The sequence below is a fragment of the Dipteris shenzhenensis genome, chromosome 9 (assembly GCF_047967505.1).
Source record: "Dipteris shenzhenensis isolate YYH24624 ecotype China chromosome 9, Dip_SZ_1.0, whole genome shotgun sequence".
NCBI classification, from domain to species: Eukaryota; Viridiplantae; Streptophyta; class Polypodiopsida; order Gleicheniales; family Dipteridaceae; genus Dipteris; species Dipteris shenzhenensis.
In genome coordinates, this window is record NC_141604.1 from 16,083,129 (window position 1) to 16,104,744 (window position 21,616).

Sequence of the window (21,616 nt, forward strand, 5' to 3'; positions counted from 1 at the left end):
TGGGCCCATGTCAAGTGCAAAAGATCACCTGCAAATGTATAGTCATCAAAGAACTTAATCCTTGCATCTTGGCAACAAGATCTACTGATCATATGCTGTCCATTGGCCACTTCTACTCTCAGCCCATGGTCTATCTCAGTAGTAATTAGTCCCACCCTTTGTAAGGTCTTGCAGTTAACAAAACTGTGGGTGCTACCGCTGTCCACCAACACATGCACAATCCTGCCATTAATCATCCCCGTTAATCTGATAGTATCAGCACTTTTAGCACCCATCAGGGCATGCATGGAAATAGTATAAAGTGTTGGTTGGGCATCCCAATAAACCTCATCCTCGTTCACAGGAGCATTACCACCTGCATCTTCACGTGCATAAAAAGATATCGCATCCTGATGCTCCACAGAAAAGAGTGTTGGCCTACGGCCTCTCATGCCACCAGTGGGCAGAATCTCATACAAATGCGAAGCATGAGTGTCATGCATAGTAGCACCACTAGGATCAAAAGGAAAGTCAGTGCCTTTTGTGGCTCCAATGTCAGGAGCCTCATCTGCATCATGTGTATTTGCCATCTCATCCTGAGACGTATCCAAAGAACCTAGGGCATCAAACAAATCCTCGTTATCTGAGAGGTCAATGATCATGCTGAGCTTGGCAGTGCCACTGTTGCGCATCTTGCACACATTCCTGTGCTCAGGAGTCCATTTCTCGCCACATTTAAATAAGTTGGCCTTCTTTTTGCTGTCCATTATTGCCCGTGTATGCTGTTTTATCTCAGCCTGCTCATTTCCAGCAGTAGGCTTGCCTCCAGGCTTGGCGTCAGGATACCTGTAAGGCCTAGCATACGGCATCTTACTACCCGAGACAGTAGGAAAGTGAGGAAATGGTGCTGCTGCAGATTTCTTTTCAGTCCACTCAGCAAACTTAGGCTTCAACTCAGTGTCATACCCCATAGCATGCGAGCTGCCCATGGCATTTCTGTGCTTGCCAGCATATTTAAGCTCGAATACTTCTGCAAGGTGAGCTGCCCTCTCAATTGTTTGAGGGTTATGTGCCTTCACATCTGTAGCGAGAGAACTTAACCCATGGATGAAATGCAGCAGCTTTCCCTTTTCAGATACATCCTGCACAAACAGGGAAAGCCTCCAAAAGCGTTGCAAGTACTCTCGGACTGTACTGGTCTGTGACAAGCCATAAAATTCAGCCAAGTATTGATCCAATACAAGTGGAGATACAAATGTAGTGACCATCAATTCTTTGAAAACTCTCCAAGTGGTTGGTTTCTGAGGCGAATCCCTCATGTATCGCCACCATGTGTGGGCATAGTCCTGCATATGCATACCTGCAAAAATGATGCGCTCCTCCTCAGACTTGGGGTAGAAGCGGAAATAGTCTTTCAGCTTTGTGAGCCACTCCTCCAACTCATTGGGAGTGCGATTGTTCCCTTTAAACTTATGCACTGTGAGTTTGTCCTTCATATCTTTGGCTGCATAATTCTTGTGTGTGTAACCTCCAGAAGTGCGGGCATCATCATGCTTGATGTTCACATAATCAGAGAAGGGCATCTCAAGTTTGATGGCCTCAGGTAGGGCCATGTATAAACGCAAAGAATCTGCCAACATGTCATCAAAAGTGGCTTGCTTCCCACCACCAACCCCCTGCTACGTAGAAGTTGTTGCCATCTGATGCACTGGCTGCGTCTGGCTATATGTGCTCGTTGGCGGAGCGATAGTTGCATGAACTGGGCTGCCATATAAACCCAAGCCAACTCCAGGCATATTCGTTGGTGCAGTGAAAGGAGCTTTAGCCGGATGCACACCAACGGGTCAGCCCAAAAGAGACGGCTCAGCCTGCATAGATGCAGAAAGCTGAGAGCCAAAAGATGGCCTGACATCCTGCAAGAAGGTCCTCTGTGGCACAAAAAATGCATCATCTATGTCTAGATAATCCCCAAGCTGGGGGTACATGCAAATGGTCCAGAAGACTGATGCTCATAGGCACGACGGGCATCTGTCATAAAACCCCTGCGTGGAGCAGACAAAACATCCTGACTGTCTGAATGGTCCCCTTGCTGGGGTGCGGGCTGCTTACCCTTATCTTGCATAGCAATGGTAGATGTGATCTGCTAACCAATCTACTGTCCCGAGCCGTATCCTGCATAGCTATGGTTGTGGTAACTGCTGGGTGAATTCCTGTCCTATCTGGCGGAAAGCACCCTGAAGCGTAGAGGAAAGGGCATCCAGAAACTGCGTCTGTGCTGCTTGCACTTCCCGGGATGCGGGAGAGAGAGGCTGAGTGGGAAAAGAAGAAGAAGAAGAGGGTAAACAGTTCACTTTCAGCCTCTTTTTAGGGGCCTTTTAGAGCCTGTTTGGAGCCATTTTTGGCTCCGTTTTGAAGCTTCTTCGACGACCTTTCTTTTGAGCCTCTCCATCGACATTTTCGTGTTTTCCACACACTATCTCAGGGGCTCATTACAGCAGGGTTTTTGTTATCCATTTCTCCTTGCCTACATTCGAGCTCTCTCTCCAGGGCCAATCACCATGGCACCGAAGCATGTTCCTCGTGATATATCACATGACTCTGATGAGACTGCTCAGTATGAGCAAGTGCCTGTTACAGTGGTTGCATCCACTGGTGGTGCAGAGGTTCCTCCCACTCAGCCTCTCTCTCCCGCATCCCGGGAAGTGCAAGCAGCGCAGATGCAATTTTTGCCCTTCGTTCTTCATGATCCTCAACTTCTGTTGTGGCAAGTTTGCCTCATCCCCAACTATAGGATTACCTTGGTCTCCTGCAATAGCACTTCCATGTGCTTTCCCATCAAGTTGCATACCTGCATTACCTTGCTGCTGCCATCTTCCTCTTGCTGTGCATTATCTTCATAACTTTGGCTGTCATTTTCAGGTTGTACCATGTAGATGCCTCTTTTGTCGTTGGCAGTGGTCATGAACATATAAGAATAAGCTGTAGGGCTCTGCCAGCTGGCATTATCCCTGCAATCCACATGCTTGGCCAGGTTTCCATCCCCACCATTAAGTTCAGTCGTAGATGAATGCATCTCTGTTGTGTGCTTCACATACATGTCATATAAGTTGAAGAGCTCAATTTCTGATTGCCCTTTGAAAACTATCCTCTCAAATTTTGCAAGTGCCAATACATGGCAACAATATTTTTGATGTGCTGTACACAGCATGAGGACATCCTTCCAAAGTTCTTCCTCTGCATTTATAACACTCGTGTGTGATGCTGTTGTTCCCCTTATGGCTGCTCAGTGTAGTGAGCAGTAGCGAAGGGCATTATTCATGTGGCCATATTCCCTATTGTGATGCTCGTGACTGCGTTGTGATGCAGCTTCCGCGATCAAACTGTCATGCATATCTTGTTCTTGCTGCCCAAGCTGCTTCTCGTCATGCATATCTTGTTCAAGCTGCTCCTTGTCATTGTGGGTAAGTTTACTTTGGCATCCCTTTCTGTGGTTTATGGAGACCATACAATGCTGGATACTCACCTCCTCCTCAAAAACTTTGTCCTCAAAGTTTGCATCAGCATCAGCTTGGAGACCACCTGAAACCTGATGCATGCTGGGATGGGATGGCGACGGGTTGGGTGATGACGATGGGTGCAAGGACAGTGGGCTGGCTAAGGGAACAATGACGCGGGTGCTCCGTTGGAATAGCAAGAGCCTCCTTGAGGCTATGGCGGCTGACGGACTGAGGGCCTGAGGGACAGATTGACGGCTTGAGCAGCCGAATAGCGCGGATGGCACGGCAGCAGACGGAAGGGTGCTCAGTAGTAAGTCTTTAGTAGATGGAAGGCAACGGCCTCACGTGGCTCAGTGGATGGAAGACCCTGACAGGCTCAATGAACGGAAGACCAGCAACAGAAAACCTTCGTTGATTTGGGAGAGCTTGCTTCGACGGGATGACGTCTAGCTTCTTCAACATCTAGCTTCGTTGATTTGGGTGACGTCTAGCTTCTTCAATGGTTGTATGATGGTGTTCCTTTGGTCTTGCTGTAGCTATTCAGTGCTGTTGTCGTCATAGTACTGCTAGCAACTCCAGAGATTCATCTTGGAATGAGAAGAAAGGCTTAGAGTCCTTGGAAGGTGCTCTGATACCAATGTAGAGAAGGGGTAGGGACAGATTTGGAGAGAAGAGAGAGAGAGAAAGGGGAAGAAGGAGAGGAAAGGGTAGGAGAGAGAGAATGAGGTAGGAAAGAGAGGGAGAGATGGAGAGGGAGTAGGGAAGAGAGAGAGAGAGTGAGTCAGCGTAGGTAGGAAGGAGGAAGGGAGAGTAGATAGGATTAGATGTCACATCAAAAAGTACATAGTAGGGGGTGGATGGAGACTTATATAGTCCCTTCACATTTTCCCCCTAAAGGGCCTCTAACTTGGCCTCTTTTTCCCCTTCATTACACAGAATGCCTTTTGGATTATAGGGAACGACAGCTTAGGAATAGGACTGTTCCAGAGCTCAAGGTCAGGCGAAAACATAGTTTAGATGGGGATAGCACTTGGGAACTCTCTTCGACACGAATTCCCAGAATTTATGTCTCGGTTCTTCTCTATTTAAGCGGGGGAGAATGTTATGTCCAATGGATATAAGCAGGCTAGTGTTATGGAGGTCAGGATAACCTATGGTCATGTGTCCTGACCTTGAGACAGTTAGGACATGTGGTACCTTTGGTACACTAAGGGGAGTCTTTAGGTTGAGATACCTAAGACACCCTACTTCTATATAAGTGAGAGCCATTGCTTACGTGGGTCATTCTCGGGAGCAGGACCTCTTGAGAATACCCATCTAGGTTGAGAGCCCATCCGGGCCTGTGTCTCCCTAACATCATCTGTGCGCAGATGGGGCTGCGTGGTATGGGACGCATAGCCTTACTTGGGATGGACTACGGTTGGAGGTTGCTTGACCTCTAGCTTGGGGGTATCGTGAGGGATCTATAGTTGGGTGGTGACGCACTAGCCGATACCACATGTGTCCATGTGTTTGTATTCTGATATTGGTCTATGCTTGCAGGTTAGCACGGAGATGGAGGAGATAGCTTGTCGAATCCAATTCACTCATGCTCTTTGAGATCCGTTGGCTAGGTCCTGTAGGATTGGAGATGATGGCACCAAAACAACATTCTGAAGAGAGTAAACTGTCACATGAGTGAGGATGGTCCCTGTTTTTTGTTAATCTCTTGCTAGTTTGATCGTTTTTTGGGGATGAGGTTAGCGCCTCCATCAGCGAGAAGAAATATGTGATCATGTGTGTCACAAATTCTGTCCATCTACATGCCTCACGAGTCTATATTTTTGCATGATGATCTTGAATATGAAGAGACCAGCGCATTGTTGGTCTGGGTAGCCAATAGTCTAGCTCATTTCTAGAGGACACTAGTCAAACATGTACTTGTATTGACCTTGATTCATAGTACTTGAGGCATGGCATCAATACATGCTTTTTTGTCTCGACCTCATTCATGCCGCATAGAGCTTAACCTAAAGTCTGGATGGTATCATGTGGTTGCAACATCTTATCCCTCTGAATTTGAGATCGGTGGGATGAGATCCAGAGCTGGTGTATAGCTATCCCCATGGTGAATCCGTAGGTACCCTGAAGCCTGAATGAAGCTTGTGATCCATGCAAGGCACTATCATTGCAAGCTACCTTACGATGCCCAATGCCCGTGTATTCGCCAAGTGAAGTAGGGGAGGACAAGAGCAGATTGGTCCAGAGACATGACGATTCCCAGTATGACCTCAATCATGGCGATACATGATAGGCTTCCCTTTTGGGCCTTGCATCACAGTAAGAGTGTTTTCAGTTTGAGTGTTGGTTTTTCTTTTAGATTTTTAGAGGTGTTAGATACATCTTGTTCCTCTGCCATGGGTTTTTTTCTTGTGAGGTAGCTTGCAGTGGAATTGGAAGAGTATGGCATGAATTGGCATATTTGTTGTTTCACATGATCTTTATACTGAGCTTTGAGGCAAGCTACTTGAGGCTTGTTCATCATTGTGGTTTTTTGTATAAGACGTAATATATTTACACTTCACTGTAAATTGCGCCACATGATGTTTATACTTAGCTTTGAAACAAGTTTTGAGGTTTGCCATCACTTGCTTCCACATGATGTTTATACTTAGCTTTGAAACAAGCCTTGAGGTTTGCCATCACTTGCTTTTGTTTTAACTGACTATATATATCCATACTTTATTATAAATAAATTCAGTAGTACAGGGAAACCTTGTTTAATCCTATGATGTTGATTACTACTCTGTCCATCCTCGTGTGTCGATTGACGTTGAAATTCTTTCATAGAGTGCCACCATAATTAAAGGCTACAATGACCGCAAACAGACGATTGATGAATGCAAACATCGTCAACTCCTATGAGCAAGTAGAAAGGGTGGAAGGGCAGGGCAGGAAGAAAGGGATGAAAAAGCGTGGTGGATGAAGGTGGAAGGGGAGCTGGGAGACACAGTAAAAACAGGACGTAGGGGCATAAAATCCCCAGCCCTTACTGTACCCCCCCCTCCCCTCCCCCCAAACGCCGCCCCTCTCCTTCTCTTCCCAATGTGCCCTTCCCTTCCCTTCACCCGGCCCGTCCCTGGAGTTGTAAGACTTATGTTGTGTTGCAATGATCCGTTCATCTTGCAACAAAAGCAGACATTATTTTCTTCATGCGTGTTTTGATTGTTACTTTAGGTAGTCTCAAAATGCGTGGAAGATTTTCAATCTGAGTGGTTGCCGAGCTGTAATATTCGAATAGATCAATGACTTGCAGAGGTGTCTTGTGCCACAGTTTAATTATACGTACTTGTTTCAGTTTCTCTCTCAAAGCGTCAAACTTGCACTTTTGTGTTCTTACAGATGTCCATGGATGTTTACAGGTCCCTTGGACAACATTTCTCCTGGCATACTCATGCTTTTTATTCTACCATACGATCTCCAACTTTACCCTAAGGCGTTTACGGCATGCTCTTGAGAGAGTTCCGAACAAGATATTTAGGTTCATTGTTGAAGCTTTATGGATACTTACTCTATCTTATGCTACTGCTTATGCTGAAGCATGGGCTATCTCAGAGGTAAGCTCAGCCCTCTTTTACCTTAGGACTACTTGAGGTGAGAGGGCATTAAAGTTGTGTGCATGCTATGCCAATTTCAAAATAGCTAAGTGTTTTCAGTCTCAGTGGACAAATCGACATGTGTCTTGTAGACCAACAAGTGGTATCGGATGCGTTTCTGCCATATGGCTTATTATGATGTGTGTAGCTTTAATCCAAATAGAGTCTAGACCTTACTTGGGGGATTCCACAACATGGACGGGGGAGTGAATGCCTAATATATGTTTAGGCAATAGGAATAGGCTTCATGACCTTTGAGTTTGTTTGTTATTACAGCTCCTAATTTGCCGTGGTGTGCATAGTTTCAAACAACCACTTTTACATTCTCATGCAAACTTCTTCTAATGCTTGTCAAATGCGTTTTTGATGGGCCCCTTGTTCAATTGATTGGTTTGGGTAGGCCTTAGTCAACGACTTCCAGTTGCCAATTTATCATCTTTAAACCTAAGTGAAAAAGCAGGAGGCAGGGTCATTCCCTTGTCCAAACATTTCTCTAAAAGGACGGACCTCGCTCTGCCTGCAGGTCTGTTGTCCACTTTTTGCTCAGCCTCTGAATCCTCCTCTGCCTCTTTCTCCTACCCATTTTACTACACAGCGCGTGCGGCCCCCCCCCCTCCCAAAACAACACACACACACACACACACACACACACACACAAAGACATGCCCATGCACATGTGTGCACACTGCCGCGCACACCACACAAATGTATAGATGCATGCACACACACATGAAATTCGTCTTTCATTTGCAATGAAAATAGCTCGATTAATGCTGATGAGTTTTGATCATATCTGAAATGTTTGATCTTCTGCACAAGAGGTCATGTGAACTTACTCAATAAGCTGTTAGAGTGCAAGCTGCTCATCATTGCCATTATCCGGGCAGCCCTAGATTACATGGCCTTCTGTATGTACGGTTCTTCCAGGTCTACATTGATTTTCATCATTTTGGGTTTCTGCTCCTCTGAAATTTTGGTTTAGTGGTTAGTTGCAAAGCGATGTTAAATCCTGCAACCTGCCTCTTTGCTTGGATCATTGCAATTCTCCTCAACAATGGAAGGAACCCTGAAATGAGCATGTGCTTCTAGACCCACATGCCTTACAAAAATGAGACATGAATTCCAGATGGAAGAGGCAGATGTAATGCATCTGCTTTATCTCCAGCCCTCATGACACCTTAAGAAGCCTCAGAATTTGTGGGTTAAATCAGTGTTGGTGTCCCTCAATGATGCATATTTATCGCATACTTTGTGATGTACTTTTTCAGAGGGTAACAAGATTCATATTTTTTGCCACATGAAAGATCCTTCTATGAAGTGGAAAAAGAGTCTGGCTGTATTCTGGAGTAAAATGAGAACCATAATCCTTCCATTGCTGCATACTGTTGAACATAGTAGTCAAGCATGGGACGTTCAAAAATGAAACAAATAGGGACCCCAAAATAGACATTGAATGCCACCACCACCGAGGAAGTTTTAGCATGTGATGCTTGCCTCCGGAGTGGAAGATACACAGTCCTTGCAAGCTATGGGTCTTGGCTAATTGGTGGCATCAATCTTGGGCTGCCTTTGTTGCCTTTGTAGCAGTCCCAAACTTTGCATAAAGCACGGATGAAATCTATCTGCATCCAAGGTTTTTGTGTAGATCCTTGAAGAGGTTGATGAAACAAAAACAAGACGAACAGGCTTCTAACTATAGTTATGCTGAAGCGCGTTTTAGGGCCCAGCCTGGTCATTTCAGGAAGCTATCAGGCCAGAAACGCCGTTTCTGATCTGAAACGTTTTAGACCAGGACTGAAATGTTTCAGCAGGAACACGCCGTTTCAGACTGCTGCTCCATCCCCTAATTTGCGAATCGCGCCGTCGGCTCCCTTTGCCTTCTCGACCTGCAATTTTGCCTCTTCTTCCACCCTTGCACTCCCTCCACTCCTTCAGTCTCATAATCTTGCGGGTTTTTCAGCCCTTCTTAAGCCCCATTCACTCCTTTCACTCCCCTTCAGCCCTCCTTCAAAGCTCAGCCTCAGCTCCTTCAGCCCTCTTTCTCGGTCCTCTCTTTCAGCCCAAACAGATTTTTGGTGGAGTCAAGTCGATCTGCAGGGTACCTACTATAGACACCAAAAAAGGAGGTGCTCGCAAGTTCATGTGCAGGTGGTGTGGATTGAAAAGATGTGGGACCCTAATAGGGTGAAGGTCCATCTTCTTGGCATCAAGGAAAAGGGGATTAGAACATGCAGCGTAATCTCCGAGGTAGAGAACGCAAGGTTGGCAGGAGAGGTTGAGGCATTTTCTCCCGCAAAGAGAGCAAAGCCTACTGCATCCGAGCTACTTCAGGCTCTCGCAGGGCTACTGCAAAACTCCTTCCCTCTGTTGCTGCTACTACAGTTTCTTCTTCTAGGAGTGCACATGCTCTTGGAGCTAAAGGTCCTACTCCTAGTGCATCTCCTTCACCTCTCCCACCTACTCGAAGGCAAAGAACCCTTTACACAGCATGGCATCCACAAAGGAAGGCACAAGGAGATGCAGCCGTGGTCCTTTTTTTTACTCGAATGGGCTTAGTTTCAATGCTGCACGATCTACTTATTTCGCCTGAAATTACAGTATTGGGGACCACATAAGACATATACCCCTCCTACTTTTGCTACATTGAGGGGAAAGCTTCCAAAGGATGAGGTAAAGGCAGTTAATGAAGCCATTCAGCCTGTGAAGGAGAAATGGTGTAAGTATGGGGTGACTTTGTTTGCAGATGGTTGGAGTGATGTGCGAAGTCACTCACTTGAGGGCATTTTGGCATATTGTAGAGGATCTGCTCTCTACATACAGTCCATAGAGTGTGGAGTACAACAAAAAACAGCAAGTGTTTTGATGGAGATGTGGGCAAATGCAGTGGAATATGTGTGTCCATCCAATGTTGTGCAGCTTGTTTCAAATTGTAACCGGTCTTTGACTTTCAAAGGGCAGTATATCTTATACTCTAGTTTCTCACAACACCAAATACAACCACCATGTTCCATTGCCATTGCCCAAACACAATACTCAGAGCATACAATTCCATAGCATAGCCTCACTGAATCATAAAAACAAGGGAGGCTAGAATGCCCCTACTCAATAAGCATACACAGCGACACCTGTTGGCCCCAACACTTGGTGCCCCTTGCGGTATTTATTTATTCAGTGGTTAGTTCAATTACAAGGGACTCCCTTCCTGAACTCACCCGCAGGTGCAATCTGTTACAATGCCAACCTGTGGCTGTGCAAGTGACCAACTCCCAGTGCTATTGTCTTGGTTCCCTTCAGTAGCCAAGCATATCACAAGCGGAATAACCCAACATCATGCCAAACAATGCATCCACACAAATCAAAGCCATCACTGAGTCCAAGGCTTGCCACTGCTTCCCCAGGAAAAAAAATCACAACCAGTGCCCTAATCCTCTTCCGGGCAGATGGCAGGGCATCCAACCTTCCAAAACTCAGCAAAGTAGCAGTTGGACAAAGTAGAAGAAGGCAGGAGTTGGGCCAGCAAATGGAGCCTGTTTCAGCTCGAAACAGCCTCAAAAGATGTTTGACCAGCAGATAGTAGACTCTGGTAGGAGGGAGCTGTCCTTGACTGCCTTCCAGCACCAGAAAAGCCACAAGAGAAGTCACCCAGCAACCAGCAATCAATCCGCCATGAATTCGTCCACTAATGTGAAAATTCCAGCCCGTGAGAATTTAGTGCGCATAGCACTAGATAGGAGCCAGGAGATAGGCGATCAAGAAAATGGCCTCAGACAATGAAAAGGAAGCATTCTGTCGCGAAGAATGTCGAGAAAAGCTTCTTTGACCGTAGTCAATGCTTTGACCAATAAGAGAACTTTTTGAACATAATTAAATAAATGAAAGACTCTTTAATTTTGATCAAATAAATGATCAACTAGAACTTTGACTTGGAGTATTTACAACCTGGTGACACTGCAAGTTTGCAAGGAAGAAGCTTTTGAAGTATGCAGAGACAAGGTTTGCATACAAATTATTTGATGCTTCGAAGAGTCATTGAAATGAGACGTACACTTAATCAGGTTGTGGCAAGTCGAGAGTGGGATGCATGGCCCACTTCTAAGCAGGCCCTTGGGGTATTAGTCTATGACTTGTATAGGCAGTGATGACTTTTGGGCTGATACATCACACTTGTATGCTCTGTGTAAGCCAATTGTGTTGTTGCGGAAAAACATTGATGGAGATAAGACTTTTATTGGTAAAATGCGGGCCTAAACTGGTGGTAAAGAGACCGCTAGTGCAACATGCCCCAAACTAGTAATTATGAGAAAACCTTAGCTATCTCAAAACCAAATAAGTTTGATCAGTCTCTAGTCACTTCACTCCACTCCGCACAAGGAGTGGTTAGCTCACTTGGACAAAAGTGACAGTGACCATGTAGGACTAGGAGACTCTAGACTTTGTCAAATCTTATATATAGTGTCAATGTTGAATAAAGAGATATATTGGATATACATGACATTTTGTATGCTCTAGGTTTGAAGAAAAACTTCTATCTCCATGTAGCTGGCCCATATAGGCCTTTTTCAGATCACCATTTAGAAAAGTGGTCTTAACATCTATTTGAGAAAGAGGCTAGCCATAATAAGTGGCAAGGGCTACTAGCAATCTGATAGTGTTATGTTTGGCTATTGGCACAAAGTTTTCATCATAGTCAATGCCTTCTTTCTAGGCATAATCTTTGCAATTAGTTTGGCTTTATATTTTTTCACACTTGCATCACTCTTCATCTTAATTCTGTAGAATCATTTGTTACCAATGGAAGTTTTACCTAATGGTAAATCTACTAACTTCCAAGTCTTATTTTGTATGATACAGGCGTACTCTTTAAGCTTGAATATGTCTTTAATTGTATGTATGACTCACATTGAGTCTTTCAGGTGTTCTTTGGACCCTTGGTAGATCTTCTGAGTCCTTTCTCATTTGTTGGGGTCCATTAATAACTTGGCCTTCTTTGATGGTTTCACAAAACATCTCAAGTATGGTCCTTGGGACCTTGACTCAGGTTATCGATAAAGGTTGTTCAGCAACATCCCTTTCTCTAACACTTGCTTAGTGATATGGTAGATGGTGTATCCTGTTGGCAAAGTATCACCACTTTCTTTTTTTTCAAAGATTACATCCCTGCTAGTGATGATATTGCACGCTTCAGAATTCCAAATCCTATAGGCCTTATAATCATTAGCCAACAAATATTCTGTTCGCATCAGAAAGACAAGCATACCAAATATCCTTAGGTAACCTATTTTTAGGCTTTACATCTAGAAGGATCTCTTCAGGACTTTTGCTCAGCACAAATTTCATAGCACTCTGGTTATGAAGGTTATGCATTTGTATTTACTGCTTTAGCCCATAGGTAGTTTGATATATTACGGGCTTTCAACATACTCCTGGTTTTCTCACCTAGAGTACAGTTCATGTGATCAATAATACTGTTTTGTTGGGGAGTATGAGAAGTAGATGGCTGTCTTCAATGCCCTTCTCTTTACGGAATTCAATAAATTTTATTGACTTATATTCTCCTCCTTTATCCGATCTGAGAGCGTTAACCATGGCAACAAATTCCTTAAGGGTCCTTTGGAACAATCGTCTATGAATGTCCTAAGTATACTTTACCTTCTACTGATTTGACATTCTAAGGACCACATAGGTTAGAAGGTAGTTCAAGGATATGTTTTTCCTTGAACCTTTCTTTGGGAACTTCTCATGGCTGTGCTTTCCCATGATGCATTCTTTGCAATTCAACTTCTCCTATAGAAGATGAGGTAGGCCACATTAGCAGTGTCTTTACCATTAAGTTTAGACATGCGTTTAGCCATATCTGCCATTTTATTTCGACACTTGAAAGCAAAGTGGCCAGGCTGTGTCCTCACAAGCCCTTAATGCAAGGCGGTTGTGGTTATGGATTAATATGAAAAGTGCCTCCAAATGCTGAGGCTAGGGGGAAATACTCAATGACGAGGTATTCAATGGAATACGTTTAGTGAGGCTGATGATGACCTCGCTGTTTTCTGCCGATAAAATAGTCTTCAGAAGGAATTTCCATCCAAATCCGTCCATAGAAAAAACATATTTCTGTCAGTTTTCTGTTGAAATATATGCAGCTATGACTGCCTTTATCTGTCGATTCTCTTTCCTATCTCTTTGATCTATGTTGATTATTGGGTGAATTAGCTAGGTGACTTTAATGCTGGCTTGTACATTAACCAAATCATACATTATCAGTGTGCTGTATATGATCCCACTTTGCCGTAGATTTGTGTGCACAGATTGTTGCTGCTGCTTTTTTTTGGGGCGGGGGGGTTGATTGTAGGTTTTCTTCCTACAAGTCATTGCTTCATCGTATGTTGATCCTCAGGTGCAGCATCCTGTGGACAGCTGCTAGCCACTTATGATTTGCAGTTTGCAGATCTCTTTGCAGGAACTTACCGTTACTTGTATCTCTTAGTCAGTTGATGCTGTTTATAGGTGTGCCTACACTTGTTGCAGGTTTTTTTAATTCACAAGTGTGGGCTTTGCAGGATTTACCTTACATAGCTAGGTCTTCCCTGTGCTTCTGAGAGGTCATATCTTCTCAATCTGAGGTTCAGAGGGGATCCGTCTGAGGGCTCCAATTGTGAGGTGACTGCCCAAGGTGGGGGATTCACTGGCCTAACAAGATTGCCCTGATACGAAAGAAAACAGGTGTACACTGAATAGCCCTCCACACACATAACAGCTAGAAGATGCACTCAATTCTGAATTGCTGCAATCTGAAAATGCCAATCATTGGCTACAATGCTCTCCAAATGAGGAGAGATATACACATGGAATTGCAACAAGCGACTACAAACACAAAATGAACCTCATATAGGGAAAAGCTTCCTAAGAAGCTTTCTTCATAGAAGCCAAGGCTTCAGCCCCATCCTATATGGCACACTCCGTGAGTTCATGTTTGCATGACAAGTGGGAAGGCCACATGAGATAGACCAGGTGGTTGGTGCCATGTGGAACCCATCCCCTTCATCCATAATCGATGCATGTGGGGGCTTGCCACTTCATGTGACCCCTTCAAAATTTCTCACCCTGTCCTTGACATCATATCATGGACATGCTGATGAAGGACCTCAGGTCTACTGACCTCTCTTTTTTGACATTTAATTAATCCAGACCCAATGACCCTAGGGTAATTTAGTGAACTCACTACGTAGCTCATCAAATTTTCCAACATGTGCTTGATTGCTTCCATGGCTTTACATGGAGCCTTACTTGGACTCATTTCAGCAACAATGTGAAGCAATTTAATGCATTCCCCTTCCAAAGGCAGCACTGCCCTGCTTTTGGAGTCAGCTATAATAGAGTGTCTCCTAGATGTTGACTCTTGGATTGTTGGAGGTGACTTCATACTTTCCTTTGAGATTAGGATGGGATATGGGGTTTGCACCTTGATCCCTAGCTTTTTGTGAGAACTATTTTTTGCACAGCTTCCACTTTCTTCTAGTATTCTTTGGCTGGCCTGCTTTACATACATAGAGAATTATTCTTTGCACTGGTGTGGCTATAACCCTACGTATTCCCATAAATTCAACTTTTTACATTTGTTTTGAAGATATAAAGAGTCATCTCTTCTAGTACTCTTTTCCACACGTGCATTCCATTTGTTGTTGTCTCCAAACTCTAGCCCATACATTTTTTCGATGAAATGACCTTTAGCATTTTCCCCTGAAATATATAGGATACTTGTGCATCTCTTGTCCCAATACGGTGAGCTTGGCTTTAGCAATATTGACTTGTGTGCTTTGCGATTCCAAAATTGAAGGACTACATTTGCTACATCACAAGGTCTATAATTTCTACCTCACTCTTAAGAAGATGCGACACATCTGACCCTTAAGTTAGTTCAATATGAAGCTATCCTTTAAAGATAAAGTCAACTTTGGATTTGATGAGATCTATTGCGTTCATATAGATGTCGGAGAGTAGAGGACAACGATGGTGATGCTCACATTTGGAATGCAGCTTGATACTTATATCTTAGTGAGGGTGCTGAAGAAAAACCGGGTGCACTCAGATCAACTAGCTCATAATTGCTGGATATTGGAGCCCTAGTGTGAGTGCGCTAGATGTGCTATGTGTGTCCTACAGTTGTGTGGGTGTGGAGAGGCCATAGGCCACTTGTCTTAGTGGACCTAGTCATAGATTAGATTTGATTCCATTGTGTGTGTATGACATCATCAGTGAGGTCAGGGTGAATCCCTCCTCTGATCTCACCTGTGGAGTGTGTGAGCCTATAAATGAGGCACTGTACTTGTTTGATATCTATCAATCTATAACACCATTCTAGCGCCTCAATTTTGTGTCCATCATGTGAGTATTGTCCACCTTTCTCTCTGACCATGATTCCCAACATGGTATCAGAGTAGGGGGATCCGCCTTGAGCTTCACCTCGCTTCTCTCATTCAGCCATGGCTTCCTTCAAACCTGCGTTACTTTTACATTAGCTCTTCTTAGCCTGCCCGATTCTGTTGCCTCGAACGTCAACATTCTACGTTGTTGCCCACAGCATGGTTTTCAAGATTGGAAGATTTTATCAAGTCGAGGGAAAGCATCTTGGGAAGATATGATTCAGTTTGTCAAAGAACTCCACGAAAGAGACAGGGAAGACTAAGACATTTGTGCATATCTATCAAGGCCATAGATAAGATCATCATAGAAGACGATGTCAGAGATTCTGGAAAGCTAGCAAACAGGAAGTCCCCCGACACATTCGAACTAGTGGCTGAGATGTTGACTACTTGAGATAGTCCCTTGGCCTTTAACCCTCGACACATAATTAGAATTCTAGCTTGTTTATAATTAGATTTTTGGAAATCTAGAAAGAAGGGGCACCGATGTTAGCATAGCTAGAATTAAAGTAGACAACCATGTATAGGGTTGACGCAACAGTTAGAATTCTAGCAGAAAAGAGTCTTCCCTTGACTTTAATGTGGGGAAGTTTAGATCATTGCTAGAGGCTAGAGACCTTCCAGAGCTCATCATCGGGAGAGCTTTTAGATCACCTTGGAGATTCATAGATCTTTTTGGAGGAGAATCTGGTGTATCTTTCTATTTATGGAGGGATTGCAGTGAATCAGTCGAGGAGTATTTTTGGAGCCGATCCTTCTTGTCCTTGGTGCTCTCCACTGGGTATTTTTGGTGCCGATCCTTCTATGTCATTGGTGCTCTTCAGCTGCTGCTGAGTAAGTATCTTCAGCACAGCCTTTGGGAGTGCATACAATCCAGGATCATTTGGACTGGGATTGCAGATCTGCTGCACATATACCCCTCCCCTTTCTTCATTGCGTGGGGTTCTGTGGCCTGGGTCTCCCTTACTGGGCATTTGCGAATTAGAACTCCTCTTGGGCTACCTCAGTCCGGCCCCAGGGTGGTAGTTTTGCAAACTTCAAGCTGTCCCTTCTTCTAAGTGTAGGCCTGCACATGCTTCAGTGGACACTTGCTTGGAATTGTAGTGAGCATTATTGCCTGGCATGTTAGATGTACAGAGGCTATTGATGGCACCTAGGTTCACCCTGCTCAGACCTTGGCCTGCATTTGGGCTGATACTATATACACTCTCATGGCTATTTGGTCTAGAATGTATGGTTCTTCTAGGTCAGCTTCAACAAGGAGGATTGTTTTTCTCATAGAGTGGAGAGGCTGTCCTTTCCTTGCTAAGGCCATCGCAGGCTTGATGTGGCATTTTCAGCCACAGTCCTTGTTTTTATCTAGTTTTTAATTTGTTCAGACTTTGTGAGTGGTATTTTACTGCTGGATTTTCAAGCTCTGCTTGATGTGTTTCTGCCTTGAGTTTCTTTTCTTCTTGGCTGTTTCTTTCATACTTAATAGAAGTCTATTTGATGGAAAAAAAATGGAATTGGAAAGAGGAAACACTTTCTTAAGGCTTTGTTTGGTATAGATTAAAACCATGAGTGACAAATGATTGAACTTGTGCCGTTTCATTGTATTATATGATGGTTTCTTCTCAGTTGTCTTGTACTCAAAAACTGCTTTGCAGTCCTAGTTTAATGAGTTATAGTCTCATCCATGATGCATATCTACACATTTTATGGTGACAATTTTCTTTTCCTTTTTTTTTGTGGGGACAGTTTCCATATTACGACTTCGTTGATAGGGAGGCTATGTACAAAGTGGGATCTCTCTTTTACGGGGTTTATTTTATTGTGAGCTACCCAATGTTTTTCAGGTGAGTCAATACTATCAGTGGTGCAAAAGAAAAGAAAAGAAAACCAACACACATGCACACACACCCCCCCTTCCCCAAATGAGGAATAATTTGACACCTATCAGATTTGGAGTATTTGCTTCTAATATATGTGATTTGGAACGATAGCCATGCCATTTTGTGGCCAAAATAAGTGCTTGAAAATACCTTTGTGAGCTCACCCAATAAGAATTGGAACTTTTGCAGAGCAGGTTGAATGTGCATTGATGTGATGATTCTATCTATAATTTCTTGTTCAAATTATACTTCATGATGTCCTGTTAGGATTGTCATACATTGAGACATAATGAGTGAGAATATATTAAATTCATGCATTTGCTTAAAACTAAGTATGAAGACTATTGTATAAATGGATGTTCATGTGTGTTTGGGTGTGTTGATACGTGTGAATGTGAGAAAGGTAGTTCTGGTATGCATGCCTCTCAGTTGCGTACCTTATCATACAGTATGTGTACCCCCACATCCCGCAATAGATGAAGTGAGTAATAGAAAAGCAGGGAAAGGTTTTGTCTAAGTGACAAAACCTTATCCTTCACTAACCGTAGTTAGTGAACTAACTGGGGTTAGGGGAAAAAACCTCTAAAGAGGGAAAAGTGCCCCTAACCTACTTATTACATTACATTGGTCACTGCTAGAATATTATAATAATTCTAACACCCCCCTGCAGTGCCAATGTCATGTACAAGGAAATGATCAATCACCAAAAGGAGATAAGTTCAGGGCACTGCAAAATGCCTTAAACTTTTCACGTGGAAGTGCTTTGGTGAAAATGTCTGCAAGATTGTCATGTGTTGTCATACAGATCTCTCCTGCATGCAACTTCTCTCTGACATAGTGATAGTGAACCTCAATGTGCTTCGTGCGAGCATGAAACACAGGATTCTTTGCCACTGCTATAGCACTCTGACTATCAGTGAGAATTGGAGGACCCTCCAATGAAAGATGAAGATCAGCAAACAAACGAAGCAGCCAAACACATTCAACTGTTGCTGTGAAAGCTACCCTGTACTCAGCTTCACATGAGGAGGTAGCCAAAAGAGAGGATTGCTGCCCCCCCTCAATGATAAATTCAGCGAGGTGTGGAAACTGAGATAGGACTCAGGAAGAGAGTTCAGAGTGGTGGTGATCATCTCTGAATCCGGAATGACTTCATCAATATTCAGCAATTGTTCCCTGAGGTCCTGAAGCTTTGTGAGGTGAGAATTCATGGAATCTTCCTCCTCCATATGCGTATGGGAAAGTTCTCGCTTCAGAAAGAAAACCTTGGCATCATTTTTTGCTGCAAACGTACTCTCTAGTATCTCCCAAGCTGCCATAGATGTCTTGCATGACCGAATATGAGGTATAATGAACCTCTTGACCGAAAGAGAAATTACTGAAAGAGCTTGTGCATCTCTAGAGTCCCATCTTTTCTGCTCTGCTGTGGGAGCTCTTGGAGCGGCTGCTCCAACTACTTGTGCTGCATTTGTAGCTCTACCCCTACCTCCAGTTGTGGGAGTGACAGGTGTAGTCGTTGTATCTGGTCTTGCTTCATCTCCATTGACATAATAATTCCAAAGATGTCTGCCAACCAAGATATTGTGAACCATGAAACTCCACAAGGAGTAGTTGGTGCCGTCCAACTTATCATCCAACTTATCCTCGTGTGTGAGAACCCCGAACACCTCATTGGAGTTGTTCTTATTTTCACTAGATAATCTCAAAAAAATACAGCAGACTGATCAAGTGAAGTCCCTTTCTGGGATATAAAATGCACAAGTAAAATCTGCAAAGAAAAATCTGCCCACAGTGACAAATACTGTTACAGCCTGTCAAAGGCTCAGAGTGCACTTCAATTATCAATTGTCTGCAAAATTCCTAAAATGCTTTTACACTGCCAAATTGTATCCGAATGCCAAAAGCCCCCCAATTTCTTCAGGCAAATTGCATCCAAAAGAGGGCAAATTGCATGAAAGTCCCAAAGATGTAAGAAATTGCAGTGCAAAACTAAAAGCCCCAAATTTTGAGCTGAAATTGAGCCAAATTTCACCCAAATAGTAAATCTCCTGCAAAATCCCCAATTTCTTGGCCAATCTTTGCAATTTGCTTGCAATGTGTGCCAAAAAATGGACAAAAGCCCCAAACTTGCAATGTGCCTGCAAATGATTTAGAAGTCCCAATTTCTCTGCAAACAGAGATACTTGCCAAAAAAAAAAAGCCCTTTGCAATGCAAAATGCCCCAAATTTTATAACCAAGCAGTGGCTCTGGGCAGAAATGCCTGACAAAGACTACCTGCTCAGAAGACTTGGAAATGCACCAAAAGAAGTACAGACTCCTGTAAATGTACGGAATGCAAGAGTGTGTACGGATACCTGTACGGTGCGCTGACAGCAAATGTATAGAACAGTACGATGGAATTGACTGTGGGTGAGTCGTACTGTTGTACGGCGGAATGCAGTACGTTGTACGGATGGCGGCGCGGATGTATGACTATTGTACGGATAGTGCATGTACTGTACGGATGGCAGGTACGGACTGGCAACTTGAATGCAGGGCCGAAGTACAGATGTCGTACAATGTACGGACGAAAAGATTGCGCAGGTACAGTTGTACGGACGAGCAGGTACCAACGTACGGCGGCTGATGCACAGCAAGGTACGGGAGGTACGGGCGATGCACAATAGTTGTATGGACGGCGTTGCAGGTGTATGGACGGAAATCCGTACAGTCGTACGGACTATACGGACGTGCAAGAGTGGGAGCTGGAGGTCAAGCTTGCGGGCAAGGAGCAGGGAGCAGGTCCGGGAAGAAGACTCTGCTCTGATACCAAATGTTAAACAAAGAGAGAGTAGGAGAGACAGAGTGCTAAACGTAAGTTGCAATAGATGAAGTGAGTAATACAAAAGCAGCAAAAGGTTTTGTCTAAGTGACAAAACCTTATCCTTCACTAACCGTAGTTAGTGAACTAACTGGGGTTAGGGGGAAAAACCTCTAAAGAGGGAAAAGTGCCCCTAACCTACTTATTACATTACATTGGTCACTGCTAGAATATAATAATAATTCTCCCCCCCCCCCCCCCCCCCCGGCCCCCCCGCCTCTCTCTCTCTCTCTCTCTCTCTCTCTCTCTCTATCTATCTATCTATCTATCTATCTCTCTCTATATATATATATGCCTGCGCATGCGCGTGCGCACACACACACACAAAATATGTATACATATATACACATACACATACATATAGCTGAGCATGCAGCTTTTTACCGCGACATCAGATGGTCATATACATTACCATTCCCTCTCGGTAGACGCTATCAAGCCCTCCTAGTTTCCCACCTTACCATAGCCAAAGCATAGGCTTCCAACGTTATGGTTGGCATAACAACTACATACGTTGCATTGTCTTATTCATGTGAATACCTCTCAGCATGCTGTCCCTCTCCGATTGTGAGAATTCAAGCAATAATACGAACTGGGTATTTTAGTGTTCCCACTTTCCCAAAACGGTATCAGAGTAATTTGGAGCAGCAATTGCGAAGCTCTCACAAAAATACAGCTGATCTTTTACTATTGGAGTGGAGCAGCCAGTGTTGGATCCCACGTGAAGAATCTACACATCCATTTGCAACAAACGTTGCATCTTTTGCGAGTTTCTTTGGTTTTTTGCAGATTCCTCAGCATATTTATGCACTTTTGCAGAGAAGAGATCATATATAGATGTCCAAAGCTGAAAATGCAAGTGGTTTTCACAAGTGAATCTGCAAGCTACAGAACAGCTCGAATTTGTAATTTCATTAGGTTTTTTGCAATCAAAGAGCATCTGCAGTTGATTAAATTTGGCACGTGTGCAGATGGGGTGCATTTAATGTTGATATCATAATACAAAACTCACACAAGTGCGAAAGTCACGATAGTGTAGGAATCAATTTTGGAGATTTTGGCCCTTTTGCTTGACAATACATTTCCTTCAAAAGGATTCACAAAGAGCTTTGCAGACCCAAATCTCTATTAGTTTCAAAAAGGGAACAGATTTGGTGCTTGTAATTTTATATATGTGCATACATAGCAGCGTTATGGGCTAATTTATGCAGGTTATTTGGTTATAGAAGCGTGGCAGCTGCCTGAAATGAGCATCCTCTCACAAGCAAAACATTTGAGAGAGATTTTGAAGAGGTTCAATATGCAGAATTGCCCCCATGGCCGGCAGTGATAAGCTGACAATGTATGACGACA

At 43.8% G+C, this 21,616-nt stretch overlaps 1 protein-coding gene across 1 annotated transcript in view; it reads left to right on the plus strand.

The window, feature by feature from the left end:
* Positions 1-21,616, plus strand: part of CPI1 (cyclopropyl isomerase) — a 43,849-nt gene that overhangs the window by 21,136 nt on the left and 1,097 nt on the right. Inside the window, exons 7-8 of the mRNA XM_087379333.1 lie at positions 6,878-7,072; positions 17,269-17,366. Of these exons, the coding sequence (XP_087235459.1) occupies positions 6,878-7,072; positions 17,269-17,366 (293 nt within the window). The remainder of the gene's footprint in view (positions 1-6,877; positions 7,073-17,268; positions 17,367-21,616) is intronic.